We start from the raw sequence: 15,119 nt of genomic DNA, 5'->3' as shown, positions 1-15,119 counted from the left end.
CTTTATTTCTGCCTTGCAAACCGGTTCATCTGTACCATTTTTCTAGATTCCACATATATGCTTTAATATACGATATTTGTCTTTCTCTGACAACTTCACATTGCATGACAGTCTCTAGGTCCATCCACATCTCTACAAATGACCCAATTTCGTTCCTTTTTATGGCTGAGTAATCAGTTATGTTTTTCATCCTTCCTTCTAAAGTCTTGTTAATGGATAAACTCTGCTATATATACACAGAGCTTTTAGTCAGTCCTCCTATTCAAGAGAAAACTAGTGGTAAAATGATTTTGAAGTTATACTTTTATAGCCAGACAAAATATGAATCATTGTCAACAAAACCGAAGACTTTTCAGACATTCAGTGGCTCAGACATTTTTCTTATGCACTATTTCTGGAGAAGTTACTTGAGGATGTCCTAGAAGGAAATGGATATGAGAAGCATGTAGGCAGAATATATGGGATACAAGGGAGACTGGAACTCTGGATCAACCAAGAGAGTATTTAGAAACTCTGTGGGAAAAAAAAAAAAATCTACATCCTAAAGCCAAGGTCCAAATTTGAAGCAAACAAACAAAAATGCTGATGATTTTGAGGAATGAATAGGCTGTAAGAAGGGAGAAGCCATTAGATCTAAACTTCGGGATCATTTGGATGTAAGAGAAGAAATTGCAGCCCCAGGACATTGCTTGGCCCTGTAGTGATCAATATTACATAGACATAACAATATAAATGTTCCTTATTTGTTTTCAATTTTTAAAATCAACATGTAGACAAAACACAGATTTAAACGTCGTGGAGATGGGCATTGGTTAGGTCTGCTGCCTTGGTCAGCCCTTAGCAGGAAGTCCCTTGGGCAGCAGCAGAACTCTTGTGGGTTCTTAGAAAGAAGAAATCTGACCAGGACGGATAGTAAGTCTGTGTGACAGTCATGGGGAAGTTTCTTTGTCTTGTAGGGAAGGGGCTGGAGTTAGGATATTAATGATGTGCTTCTGGCATTAGCAGGAAATAGAAGCCTGAGGGTGAGGAGATTCAAGACTCCTCTGATCTGGTGTGACCCTCATCCACCTTTTGAGAGATGAGGGAGGCCCTGGGGACCTGGGTTCTCTCTCCCTTCTGCTGTATACTTTGCCCTAATAGCTGGACCGTACTCTTTATCAGAGACAAGAAAATATTTACTATCGCAATGAATGCATGTCTGAGTATTTTATGTCTGCTGATCTACTAACCAATGGGGTATTTGATTCCTCACAATAAAAGTTTCAGGTCAAAAATTAAACATTATTAAGTTACAGTTGTCCTTTTAAGAAATGTACTCATTACACACATAATACTTGTTCGTTATAAAATTGGAAGATACGTGTAGAGGAAAAGAAATATTCATTTATCATCTAGTCCTGTAGGCTCAGTTGTTTCCACTGCTGTTTGTTGATCATTATTATACGGAGAGCTTGTTAAGAATCCACACTTCTGGTCTCTAATCCAGAACTACTGAGTCGAAGTTCCCAAGTGTGAAGCCTGAGAATCTGTGTTTTAGAAATTCTGGTGCAGCAAGTTCATTGATTTTGTAGATTGTACCACTTTCTCTGTTTGCAAGTAATTTTATTTGTTTTTATAAAAATTTGGGCTAATATTGTATGTTACAACAGAACCCCAATCCCAGTTAAGCAAAAAGAGCTTACTGGCTCCTAACTGAAAATTCTAAGGTTGGTTCTGACTTGGAGAGCTACTCAATCCAGGGCATCTGCTACCTTTGCCATCTTTAGTTTTTTTTGGAAGTTAAGGCCCTTCTCTCCCTTAACGACTCTAGGAAGAAAAAGTCCAGGTGTCAAGGGAATGAGGAACTTAAATTTGGTCTGATTCACTTGTTTGACCTACATGGGCTGGAGTCAGCACCACTTGAAGCACGTGGAGCTGTTTTCCTATGAGAAAGGGAAATTCTGTTAGTGGAAGAAGGAGGGGATGGACATGGGCTAATCAGACAAAAACAACATTTATGCAGCACACGACACTACACAGGTTCTGCTTCCTGCTGCTTCCACCTAATACATACTCATCACTTTTTCATGTCATCAAGTATTCTTTGAAAATCTGATATTTGATTACCACTTAAAATTCTACTTAATACTAACACTGTATTATTACTTATTGCTGCAATACAAATTACCCCAGAATTTAGCAGCTTAAAACAACAAAGTTGATTAGCTCACACAGTGTCTGAATCTCAGGAACCTTTGAGTGGCTTAGCTGGGTAGTTCTGGCCCAGGGTCTGTCATGAGGTTGCAGTCAAGCTGTCAGCTGGAGCTGCAGCTCTCGAAGACTTGACTGGGATTGGAGACTCCTCTTCCAAGCTCACTCACGTGGCCATCGTTTGCAGAGTGATCTAAAAGAGGAGAGAGAAAAGGGGAGGGGAGAGAGACAGGGAGACAGATAATGCACCCTTACCTGAACTCTTCTCTGTCTCACTCTCCCAGATCACTGGTTCCTGCTTTCTGGCATCACCTCTCAGATAAACTCCTTACACCAAGTGCTTAACTCAAGGTCTGATTTCAAGAGAATACTAAACAAATCAGCAGGGTTTTATAATTATATAGCAATCATCCTGTTGAATTAACTGTGAAGTCCCAGAAAAGACCAAGGATTCTTTGCTATTCTATGAAATATGTGGAACATTGTATACATTCTTTGTCTTATTGTGCTTTTGGATTAAGAACCATCATTTCCTTATTTCCTTTACTTAACACATTACAACAGGCTATGTAATAGGTGCTAATAGGAAACAATACTTCCCGGACAGGAGTTTTCTAAGCTATATGTTTCAAAATTCACAAGGGTTTTCCTCCAAGAAAAAGAAAGTAGCTTAGATCCGCCATATGTAGCATCTTCTCTCTTGAGAGATCAAGGCCTCTAGCCCCTTTGGCAGGCAAGGTCATTAGGGAATGAGATACCGCCATTTAAACAAGAAGGGTTTACCCTGGTTGCGGTCCTCATTGGCCCAGACCTAGAACATGCCAAAGCTACTACTCAGGACAATTTCCAGCTTGCTGATGTGTCAACAAAGTACAAAGAACAATCTGACGTCTCCTGGGCTGACCATGTACCAACCCTTACAACTTTATGTAGAATCCAATTGCTTGAGGAATGACTTTAAAACAAATCTCGCTTCCCTGGTGGCGCAGTGGTTGGGAATCCGCCTGCCGATGCAGCGGACGTGGGTTCGTGCCCGGGTCCTGGAGGATCCCACATGCCACGGAGCGGCTGGGCCCGGGAGCCATGGCCGCTGGGCCTGCGCGTTCGTAGCCTGTGCTCCGCAATGGGAGAGGCCACAACAGTGGAGAGGCCCGCATACTGCAAAAGAAAAACAAAACAAAACACCCACAAATCTCAATTACCCTGGGCATATGGGAGAAGGGGAGGGAAGACATCTGTTCCATCAATACCCTTCATCCTCTTTGTACATGTCTTTACAAATTATGGCTATACCTTACTTTATGCAATAGAAATCTACATGAAAAAATTCTGAGTTCATCAACATGTTATCACTGTTTAAAGTCTCTATGCTTATCTCTAAATGCAAATTGTACACATTAATTATGCACAGATTTTTGTATGTAAAAATGTTTTAAAAATCACTATAAAAATGGAGGAGGAGGAGGAGGAGGATGTCCATTTACTCATGCAGAGATGGGATAGTTTCAGATTTAGATTTTATCCTCATTAAAATCTTCAACATTCAGAAAGGATGCTAGCCAGTCTCCCAGAACAGCTGTCAGTTAAAATATTTGTGTCAGAGCTAAACTGAAAATACAATTCCCAAGGGACTTGGTAGAACTGTAATTATAAATTTACTGTGACTCAATGTATATTGAAAGGTTAAGGTGAAATGCATATACAAACGCTAATTTTTAAGCACTGAATATTTTGATGAAGTGAGAAATACTTCTATCATGTAAGGAACCCCTCTAATTTCTGCTTGGATTTTTAAAATATTGGATTACATGGTGAGTCACTGTTAGTACCTCTATTACTGAAATGAATTCACATAATTTTAGCTAAAAGCAAAAAACCTTGGGAGTCCAGTAAGTGTAGCATTAGAGTAGGCATGGGAAGATACAGTTTTTAAAAAATATATATTTATTTATTTATTTGACTGTGCCGGGTCTTAGTAGCTACACGACGGATCTTTGTTGCCACATGTGGAATCTTCGTTGTTGTGTGCGGGATCTTTAAGTTGCAGCATGCGGGATCTAGATCCTTGACTAGGGGTTGATCCTGGGCCCCCTGCATTGGGAGTGCGGAGTCCTACCGCTGGACCACCAGGGAAGTCCCAAAGATACGTTTTTGGTTTTGTTTTTTTCATGGCTGATCAAAATTTGTTTGTGTGTGTGTATTTACATCTTTATTGGAGTATAATTGCTTTATAATGTTGTGTCAGTTCCTGCTGTATAACAGAGTGAATCAGCTATATGTACACATATATCCCCATATCCCCTCCCTATCCTACCCCTCTAGGTGGTCACAGAGCACCAAGCTGATCTCCCTGTGCTATGCAGCTGCTTCCCACTAGCAATCTATTTTACGTTTGGTAGTGTATATATGTCCATGCCACTCTCTCACTTTGTCCCAGCTTCCCCTTCCCCGTATCCTCAAGTCCATTCTCTACGTCTGCGTCTTTATTCCTGCCCTGCCCCTAGAGTCTGTCATACGGAGTAAAGTAAGTCTGAAAGAGAAAAACAAATACTGTATGCTAACACATATATATGGAATCCAAAGATACATTTTTTTGAAGTACAGTCTTAAAGAAATTTCTCAGACTTTTTTTTTTTTTTACTACTTTCAAGGAGTCTTTAGTATCTGAAGACCCCAGATTAAGGCTTACTGGTTTAGATCACTTTTCTATTTCTTGGAAGTCTCCCTGGGTCATTTGGTGCCAATCAAGGCTAAGGCCCTGGTAATTCAAAATTATCACCCTTCCAATGCCTGACTATCTTATAACCTAAGATCATAAAATAGTCTTAGAAAGAGGGCCCTGACCATTGGGAGATGAGTTCATGTCAAGTTGAGTCCATGCTGGAGGTAACTCTTTACCAGAGGATTCTGCAGAGAAAATGTTTGATCAGCATTTTTAGACTGAAGTTCCCCTTTGTGAGGTCAGAGTTGACCTGTCTGCTGCTCCTGCCTATGCTGGGGCCTGATCATAAGCCGGCAGTAGATCATAAGGAAGCTTTACTTCAAGGCTGAGACGGATAAGTTTTAGTCTTTCCGTTTTTACACTCTCCCTTCCCGCATCTTCCCATGCTCCCACCTGTACCTCCAGCCCCGCCATGTACACACCACACACATATTCGGGCCTCTCTCCAGTAGAGAGAAGTAAGACATCAGAAGAGTCCTGAATGCAGTCCTCAGCTTCTTTCTCTCTCAACATATACACACTCACACTGTTTGTACTTGGGAGCAGGAATGGACTGAGGACATAGTTTGCTAAGCCCATGTCTACAAAGCGCTTTCTCATTTTTGACATCTAATGAGTCCAGATGTGGGTTATACCTTGAGAAGAGCTAAATATTAGAACAAATGTGCTCCCTTCCTTTTCTGATCTTTTCTTTCTCATTGAAAGGGCTAAATGTTGAATTCACGATTTTTATTTATTTTAATAGATATTTATTGGAGTATAATTGCATCACAATACTGTGTTAGTTTCTGTTGCACAGCAAAGCGATTCAGCCATATGCATACACATGTCCTCATATCCCCTCCCTCTTGAGCCTCCCTCCCATCCTCCCTATCCCACCCCTCTAGGTTATGGCAAAGCACAAACTCTGCAGGCCAGAAGGGAGTGGCAGGATATACTTAAAGTGATGAAAGAGAAAAACCTACAACCAAGATTACCGTACCCAGCAAGGATCTCACTCAGATTCGATGGAGAAGTCAAAAGCTTTTCAGACAAGCAAAAGCTAAGAGAATTCAGCACCACCAAACCAGCTGTACAACAAACACTAGAGAAACTTCTCTAAGCGGGAAACACAATTTTTAGAGTGAAGCCAGGTTATCTTTCTCTAGATCAAACACTCAGATTTTTAAGTAGTTGGCTTTGGTCCTTAAAATTTGAGGTATTTTTCCTTTCAATCCTCCTTTTAAAAAATATCCATAAGAAAGATTTTTTTTTTTTGCATTTTGGGTAGTTAAATTTAGGACAATAATAATTCAAAAAACGTGTGAATGTATCTTGGTCAATAAGGCAGCAGCTGGAATTCCAGCATAAAACTCATCAGTGGGGCAGACACCATCTTGTTTCAGCAGCTTTTGTTTTGTTTTGTTAGCTCTATGGCTGTTGACAAAGAATCAGTTGCTGTAATTTGATATTGAATAATTTTCAGGGTTAATTTTCTTCCTCTTGTCTCTCTTTTTTTTTTTTAAAGTTTGAAATCATTGGAGGAGGATTATTAGACACATCATCCCAATGAGGACGCCGCCGTCCCAGGGATTCTGCTTCCATCCCAAGGACAGCTCTGTTGCACTGTGCCTCACTTTCGGTGCTCTTCCTACTGACCCTGAGTCCCCTGTGTTACAAGGTCAAATGCTTGAGAAAGAACGTGATAAAACAGCCAAGAGAAACTTAAAGTTTTGAGCTCTCTGTTCTCTGGCCTTGGACCCAGTTCCCCTGTAGGATCTTGAGTTTAGCGGGCCTCAGAATTACCAAAGACGTGAAGCTAACTGGCCTTTGCTTTCTCCTTCTCAGAAGAGTCGTCTTTCCCCAGATTCCTGACCCTCTAGCTTTCTCCAGCAATCTGAAGTTCAGTGACTGATCACAGCTTAATCAATGATAGTAGTAAGCAGCACTGAGTATCTCTGGTGTTGTGCGCATGCACTCGCTATGTTAGATACTGTCTCATTTAATCCTCAAGGAAACCGGTGCAGATTATTATGTTAATTTATGGATGATGAGGCTGAGGTTCTGTGAGGTTCAGTGGCTTCTCTAAGATCATTCAGCGATTAGAGCCTGGATTTGACTCCAGACTTTGAAGCGTGTTCCCTGCAGGACACAGTGATCATATTTCTTGGGGGCTGCAGGACAAGTACCCGCACGCAGCGTAATTAAGAGTCGACTGAGATACTGCCTTCGATCCAGGCTGGTGCCGTCACTTAGGTGTGTGACTGGGCAAGTGTCCCAACCCTTAGAACCCCAGCGTCCTCCTCTACAAGGTGAGGGGTTCAGCCACATCTCAGGCCCCTGCTGTGCCAAGGCTCTGGTGTCCCCCAAGTCTAGACCCAGGGAGGAAGGAGGCATTGCATCAGTAAGCTCCTGGGCAGGCGGAGGATTAAGTCGTGGAGGGAAGGCTGACCAGGTTTTCCTGCATTCTTGAAGACTTGGATGCAGGCTAGACTCAGATAACCTGCTCGTGTAGATGAATGATGTGTGCCTGACGCAGGCTGGGGACAAGTCTGAGCGAATCTCCAGGGATCGTTGTCCTTTGGGCTCTAGTGGGTGGAGTGAGAGCTGGAGGCCCTGTTCTGAGCCCTCAGGGCACTCCCTCCCCATGTCCTTCTCCTCCCCGTTAGTGCACCTGGCCTTGACCTGAGGTCCCCAGAGGCCTCTGTACCCATCATGTGGGAGTCGACAATGCCAGGGGCAGGGTGTAGGTGGGGAAGGAAGGAACTGATTGGGATCTGGCCTCCACCCAAATGGATTCCCCTACTTGCCATTGGGAGCCAGAGCCTCCTGCTACCTGGAACCTCATGTTCCTGTGCTAACAAGGTCCTTTTCCCACTCTTCCCAGCGCTCCTGGCAGTGCAAGGGGCTTACCTGTACCTAAGCTTTCTTTTTTTAAAAAATTGATTTATTTTTATTTTTGGCCGCGCTGGGTCTTTGTTGCTGGGCGTGGGCTTTCTCTAGTTGCAACGAGCAGGGGCTACTCTTTGTTGCAGTGCATGGGCTTCTCATTGCGGTGGCTTCTCTTGTTGCAGAGCACGGGCTCTAGGCGCGTGGGCTTCAGTAGTTGTGGCATGCGGGCTCAGTAGCTGTGACTCATGGGCTCTAGAGCCCAGGCTCAGTAGTTGTGGCGCACAGGCTTATTTGCTCTGTGGCATGTGAGATCTTCCTGGCCCAGGGCTTGAACCCGTGTCCCCTGCATTGGCAGGCAGATTCTTAACCACTGTGCCCCCAGGAAGTCCTGTACCTAAGCTTTCTGCATCCATCCATATAACTCACCAAGAAGAACTTTTTCCCAAAGCCTGTGTCCCATGCCTACAGGTTGCTCTCTGAACACCCAGGTAACAATAAAACTGTTACCAAACTAGGTTCATTTGCCCCATGTGCAACAAGCCAAACACTGAGATGCTGAGGTTTGCAGCAGAGAAAAGGGTTTATTCATAAGACAGCCAAGTGGGAAAATGGGAAAACAAATTTCAAATCCGCCTCCCTGAAGGCGAGGAGCTTGGGATACTTATGGGATAAAGCTGAGGCGTGGGGAGTGTGAGGGAAGGTGATTGGAAATAAGAAAAGGTGAGGTAATCATTGTCCTGTGCAGGTGCAGCTAAGCTACAGGCTTTTCTCATGGGCTACATGTTCAGAAAGTGGTGGTGTTAGCACCTTCTGAGGGTGAGTTTTGGGCCCTCTGATGTCAAAAGGTCATGGAACGGAGGTTTGTGAATGTCCAGTTGGAGGATTGGTGGTCTTAACCAGTCCTAACTGGCTCGAGCTCAAATTGGACACAGTTGATTCCAAGTTCCCGAAAAACAACTTGGGCAAACAAACATCTTATTGTTTAGGCTATGTGACACTTGGAGTTTTTTGCAAGTTTTTTGTAGCGACAATTAAAGCGAACTTGATCAGTGAAGGCAGGTTACGGGTTTAATAGATTCTAACTGATAATTACTCTCCATTTCAAAGCTACCTTTTGTTGAAGGTGTAAGTCCCAGGCATTTTAATAGCAGCCTTAAGTACATTATCTAACTTGATTAATTCCTCACCACCCTGTGAGTCAACTAGCATTACCTCATTTGCTTTTTTTTTTTTTTTTTTGGCGGTACACAGGCCTCTCACCACTGTGGCCTCTGGCCTCTCCCATTGTGGAGTGCAGGCTCAGCGGCCATGGCTCACGGGCCCAGCCGCTCCGCGGCATGTGGGATCCTCCCGGACCGGGGCGCAAACCCGTGTCCCCTGCATCGGCAGGCGGATTCTCAACCACTGCGCCACCAGGGAAGCCCCCCCATTTGCTTTTGAGAAAACTGTTGCTCAGCGTTTGAGTTGCCCAGTTACCCAGCTAGTAAAAGGCAAACCGGTTTTCCTGATTGAAAGAAAAACATTGCCTTCCCAAGGCTATTTATCATGACCTTGCTTTGTTAGCTAAAAGTTAAAACACACGTTCTGATCAGATATAGTGTACAATGGGACCCTCTCATAGAATATCTGAGGTCAGTATTGTCCCAAATGCACTGAGAGACGTTCATATTCATACTCATATTTCACACTGACCTCTTGTCCCATCTCCCACATGCCCCAGTTTGGTGAGTGGGTATCAGCCAGTCATGAGGAAGGAAACATGATGAAATAAGTCATCCCAGTTAGGCTGCTGTGTTGGATGTGTTTTGTTTTCCTCTGTGGGGTGAACAGGGGAGGGCCTCAAATCATGGAGTAGCTTGAGAATTTTTTTGGTTTTCCTGTTACTGTTTTTAGGTCGAATGTCAGCATATGTGATTGCTAATTTGACAGATGCTCTTTCTTTTCCTCTTTCTTCCTGAGCAAGGACCCAAAGGCCCAATTTTCCAGCAGATTCAAAGCCTACCTCTGTCTGCACTCTTGTTAGTACAGCACCATGTGGTTGCCTGTTAACTTCTTTCTCCTCTTTAATAATAGACTTTGTAAAGGAAGGTGATTAACCCGAAAGGAACCTCGAGTTGGTGGGGTTTCTGGCTGAGAGGGTTTTCTGATTCCTCTGAAATCACACACCAGGTGGGCATCCACCTGCTCCAGGAGTGAGTAAAATGAGTCCTGGGCTTAAGGAGAGCTGGTGAGCTTCCCAGAGGGGGAGGAGAGGATAGACCCAGGGATGCTGGGACCTCTCCACCCCAACTCAGTTACCTTTTGGTTTATACCTGAGGCAGGTGGCCCAGGCCCTGAGGCATCTTAAAGTAATAGCTTGATGGTCTGCTCACCAAGACTGCCATCCCTGGACTGACTCCCGGTCTCTTATTGCTGCGGACTGAGACCTCTGCCCCTCCATTTCCCGTGTTCAGCTCTGACCCCTGGGCCCCCGCTTCTGCTCTGCGGCCTGAGGAAGAGGAAGCATGGGAAAAGGAAGGGTGATGCCCTGGAGGAAACAGAAGCTCTGCAGGGTCTAGGGGCTTAGGTGATTGGCTCAGCAGTTCTCACTGAGGTAGGGAGTGGACATTCTGAGGGTAGATTCTGGATCTTAAATATTTGGGAATCTGAGAGCAGAAGAAAGGGTACGGGAGAAAAGAAGAAATCCATCAGACCAATAGGATCTGGTAAAAGAGGTCCCAGCGCTGCAATTAGGGGACCAGTGTCCCAGACCTTGTGAAGGGGGTGAGGAGGGCAACCATGAGGGTGCCTTCACGTCAGATGAAAGACTTCTTATTTTAAACCAAGTTACTAACTTTAGATTTGTTAATCTTCCACTGCACAAAATACTCGAATTTTCTGTCATCTTTGCTGTTTGTTCATTTCTGGGCACCCTTTAACATGGTTGGGAGAAAGGGTGTGAACACATCACAGCCCCCATGCACAGGCATATTTATTCTTAATAAACCACCTAGACCCAACTCATGGTGGGCACAGGCGACTTTGCCTTTGGTCAAGTCTCTGAGGCTGCGTTTCCTCCTAGGAAAGTGTGGGAGAAAATATCCGCCTCATCTTTCACATACAGCTGTTGTGAGGATTCAGTGGGTTAACAGATTGTTCATCTATGGTTTTTTTCAACAGATATTTCTCAAAATCATACTCTGTGCCCACCCTCCTCCAGAGTTTGGGGGTTCTCAGTGAACAAGATAGACGAGTACTCTGATGTCAAACCACTTACATTCCATAATGCATCTGTGGTTTTCAATATATTTTTTAAAAAATTTAAAAGTTAGGTGCAATTGGGCTTCCCTGGTGGCGCAGTGGTTGAGAGTCTGCCTGCCGATGCAGGGGGCATGGGTTCATGCCCCGGTCCGGGAAGATCCCACGTGCCGTGGAGTGGCTGGGCCCGTGAGCCATGGCCGCTGAGCCTGCGCGTCCGGAGCCTGTGCTCCGCAACGGGAGAAGCCCCAACAGTGAGAGGCCCGCGTACCACAAAAAAAAAAAAAAAAAAAAAAAATTAGGTGCAATTATAATCATACCTGGAAATCCACTATGTAAAATAAATAAAGAGAAATTAAGAGCAGGGACTTCTTCCAGCCCCAGTTTCCAGTGAACTTTGGGAGCACTGTTTGAGAACTACTTCTAGAAATTTCTTCACACACACTTAGCGTGTGAGAACGCAGTGACTCCCGATTTGGCAAATACTGTGTGAGTAGGTCCGCCCAGACCCCCTGTGCTGGCTAAGGCGGGCAGCAGAGGGGGCCTTCACCCTGGCCCAGCAGGGCAAAGGGAGGGAGTAATCGTCGGTGAGAGCTAGTGAGGGCCGCAGCCAAAGGAGAGGCTGCCCGTGGCCATTGTGGCTTCAGCAGAGGGATGTAGCTGCTGCCAGACTGAAGTCTGGTTGGAAGGGGCTCTGTCACTGCATCCTCCCTCCGTCCAGTTCCCTGCCAATGCGCTCCACGGGTGGAATCCATCCAGAAGCTGGAGGCAAGGAACCCCTCCTGATGCGGGCACAGAGCAGGGTGGGGCGAACGGAGAACACCTGTGACAGCGCCCTGCGGTGTGCCCTGCGTGTGCAAGGTGCCGCAGATACGAAACAGGCGAGCTGCGGCCCCGTTCTAGAATGCAAGTCAGTAACTCCAGGGGAGCGTGATGAAGACTAGTGCTGGCTTAGAATCACGGTCTAGATGAAGATCAAATGACAGCTCAAAAAGAGTCTAGAAGTGGGAATCCTTACATATAATATGGCTTCTACGCAACAGTAGCCTCTGAACCAAAAACCTGATATTGATATGTAATACCGTTGTCTTTTTTTTTTTTTTTTTTTCCTGACAGGGTCCTCTCAGGGAGATGCAGACAGTGATCCTTAGATACTCAGCAACCTGGTCTCCTTGTCAGTAAAAACTGTTGTACTAAAAGCATTAAAAGGTGTCCTCAATAACGTAGTAGTAAGGGAGGAGGGTCATCCCCCCACTGCACCCGACCCATGTGCCACAGCAGCTCATGACGTCCTGTCAGCTCAGAGGGGGCAGAGCAGCTGCAACTGTGCAACACGTGATAAACCATGAAGCAAGATCGTACGTGACATCTGCTACTTAAGTTGTGGCACCTAATCCGCAGCTCAGTGGGTTTGGCACACATGGGGTGGGCGTGTGTGTGTGTGTGTGTGTGTGTGTGTGTGGTGTGGTATGAGATTTTGAACACTGAAAACGAAGATAAACTAGGTGGTTGTATGGATTCCCTCCTGCATTAGATAATTCCCTTCTCATCTCAGTGCGTCTCCATCATGATGGGAGTAGATGTGGAGGTGGGTGAGGTAGGGCTCCTGTCACCCCACCCAAGCACTGGTTGCCCCTGTCCTGCAGTGACTGTCAGAAGGCAGATCCCAAGAAGCCCAGGGGATCTGCCAGTTCCCTGGGCCCCTGTGGGAGCACCTGCCCAGCAAGAGTGGACAAGAAGTTTCATCCTAAATATTGTTGCTCGTTTTCAAATTGAAACTCCACTGGTTTCAATTGCTATATTTTTTTTCTTTTTTTAAAAAAATTAATTAATTAATTAATTTACTTTTGCTGTGTTGGGTCTTCGTTTCTGTGCGAGGGCTTTCTCTAGTTGTGGCAAGCGGGGGCCACTCTTCATCGCGGTGCACGGGCCTCTCACTATCGCGGCCTCTCTTGTTGCGGGGCACAAGCTCCAGACGCGCAGGCTTGGTAGTTGTGGCTCACAGGCCTAGTTGCTCTGCGGCACGTGGGATCTTCCCAGACCAGGGCTCGAACCCACGTGCCCTGCATCGGCAGGCGGACTCTCAACCACTTTGCCACCAGGGAAGCCCCGCAGGGAGAGTTTTGAGATGGAAAGGGTTAAGGCCAGAGATCAGGCAGAGGAAATCATTGCTGTCACTTTCACCATCAATAGCAAATATTTGCTGAATCTCTAGACAATTTTTCTCTCATAAGCAACACACTCATGGACTTTGAAACCAAACTGTTTACACGGAACAACCCTACTTGTATAGTGTGTTTACTATAATTTTTCAGATCATAGTGAAAGCTTTTATATTCTAAGTGACTGACTGAGGGGATATTCATGATGAACCTGCACCAAAGAGAAAGGCATAGGAGAAATAAGGTAAAGGTTACAATGTTAGTGAGGTCCTGGCCCCCCAACATGAAATTCTCCTTTAGCCCCTATGGCAAAGATAGTGCAATGTGTTCACCAAACTGTATACATTCAATTCCTGAGCAAACAAGAAAATCACATTTCCCACTAGATGCTCTTGCATCTAGCTGGGACCACAGGACTAGTTCTGGACAATAGAATATTAGTAGAAGTGATACAACCACTAATGTTTCCTAGATCTTCAACTCTTCTTTTTCCTTTCCAGGAAGCAGAGCCACATATGGAAGGAGCCTGCATCCCTGAGTTAAAGCTTAGAAGAAATCCACCTGGGAGAGCCACCCAATCAACATCAGAATGTGAGTGGACTAGAAACAAAACAACTGTGGCTTGATGAAGTTTTAGGGTTGGTTGTTGTAGAAGCTAGTGTTAATGATCCTCAGACAGCAAAAATAACCAATATTGGAATCCTATTATTAGAGTAACCATGGTGTTTCGGAGCAATAATAATTTCTTTTGCCTTAAGATTTGGGGAGGTTCCTGTTAAAGTGCGAATATAGAAGTATAATATATTAAGTGATTGAAATTCATGATATTTGCTGCAGTCAGAGACACATGGAAAGGCATAGATTTGTTCATTTATTTATTCAGTATCGAACAGGTGCCTACTATGTGCTGGGCAATGGCTAGATGCTAGAGGTACTAACAGTTTTTCTGATTGGTCATTTGTGAAGGGCTTGTTTATTGGGATAGAGGTTTTTTAGATCTAAATGAGAAACATCCACTGTCTGGAATGTCTCCTTCCTAGTTTTTGTTCCTCAGTCACACCCAGGAAGGGCAAGGGAAGAGTTCCAAACTATGAGCATCTGAGCTTACCCTTTGTGGCAGAAGTGGAGACAACTCCCTGGTGGAGAGGCCCTGGCCTGGGAGCAGGGAGGAAAGGAAATTCTTGTGTACCCAAGTCGGTAGGAGAGGACTCATTTATGTTAAGATAGTCAAGATAGGAGCTTGGGATTCCTTGGAATTAGAATCTGTTAGAAGGTCTTGATGTCTAAAAATGATCATTGGTATTAAAATAAGCAAACAAAAGCAGTGCGATTCTTTTCCACCTATAGATATATGTCCTTTGGAATTCTTTCAGCTTTCTTAGTATGGTGGAGATTCTGAATAATGGGGTGAGGGGCTGAAGCAGAATTCTAAAATATTGTGTGAGCAAATTCCATATTTATAGAAAGAGATAAAAAAATCACCTAAGCATTGACATTTGTTTCACTTTTAGGCATGAAGTCCTCCTTAAGAGAAGGATAAGTGGCCTTCTCTTAATGATCAAAGATGAGACTCAAATGAGCTGATATCCTGAGAAAGGGGACAGAACCTTTTGTATCTGATGATACAAGCCCTTATACAAGCCCTTCGCTTGGTATGCAGAGTTCCGGAGAAGGGGAGACCAATTACATAAAGAGATCAGGCCTTCTTATGAGGAAGAAATGGGAATGCCCTGGACCTGCTAAAGGTAGATTAGAGAACCCTTTAGGCTGAACTGGAGTCTGCTGACAGGGAAGGACAGCACGGACCCTAAAGCAGACCTCACCAGGAGGACAAGGGATTCAAGACTCAGTGCAGGGGTCTAAGGATTTTGGGTGAAGGCTGGTTTCAGGGCAGAGTGTGTTGAAGGCAGGAACCCCTCCTCGATGACACATTCACT

At 44.7% G+C, this 15,119-nt stretch overlaps 1 protein-coding gene across 1 annotated transcript in view; it reads left to right on the top strand.

Moving 5' to 3' along the window:
* The window catches only part of SELENOP (selenoprotein P), a 76,891-nt gene that overhangs the window by 20,701 nt on the left and 41,071 nt on the right, over positions 1–15,119 (top strand). The window contains exon 2 of the mRNA XM_059060924.2: positions 13,683–13,773. Coding sequence (XP_058916907.1) covers positions 13,772–13,773 — 2 coding nt within the window. The 5' untranslated portion in view covers positions 13,683–13,771. The remainder of the gene's footprint in view (positions 1–13,682; positions 13,774–15,119) is intronic.

The sequence above is a fragment of the Kogia breviceps genome, chromosome 4 (assembly GCF_026419965.1).
Source record: "Kogia breviceps isolate mKogBre1 chromosome 4, mKogBre1 haplotype 1, whole genome shotgun sequence".
In the NCBI taxonomy this organism is placed as follows: Eukaryota; Metazoa; Chordata; class Mammalia; order Artiodactyla; family Physeteridae; genus Kogia; species Kogia breviceps.
Note: the sequence above shows the minus strand (reverse complement) of the source record. Positions and strands in the feature narration are given on the sequence as shown.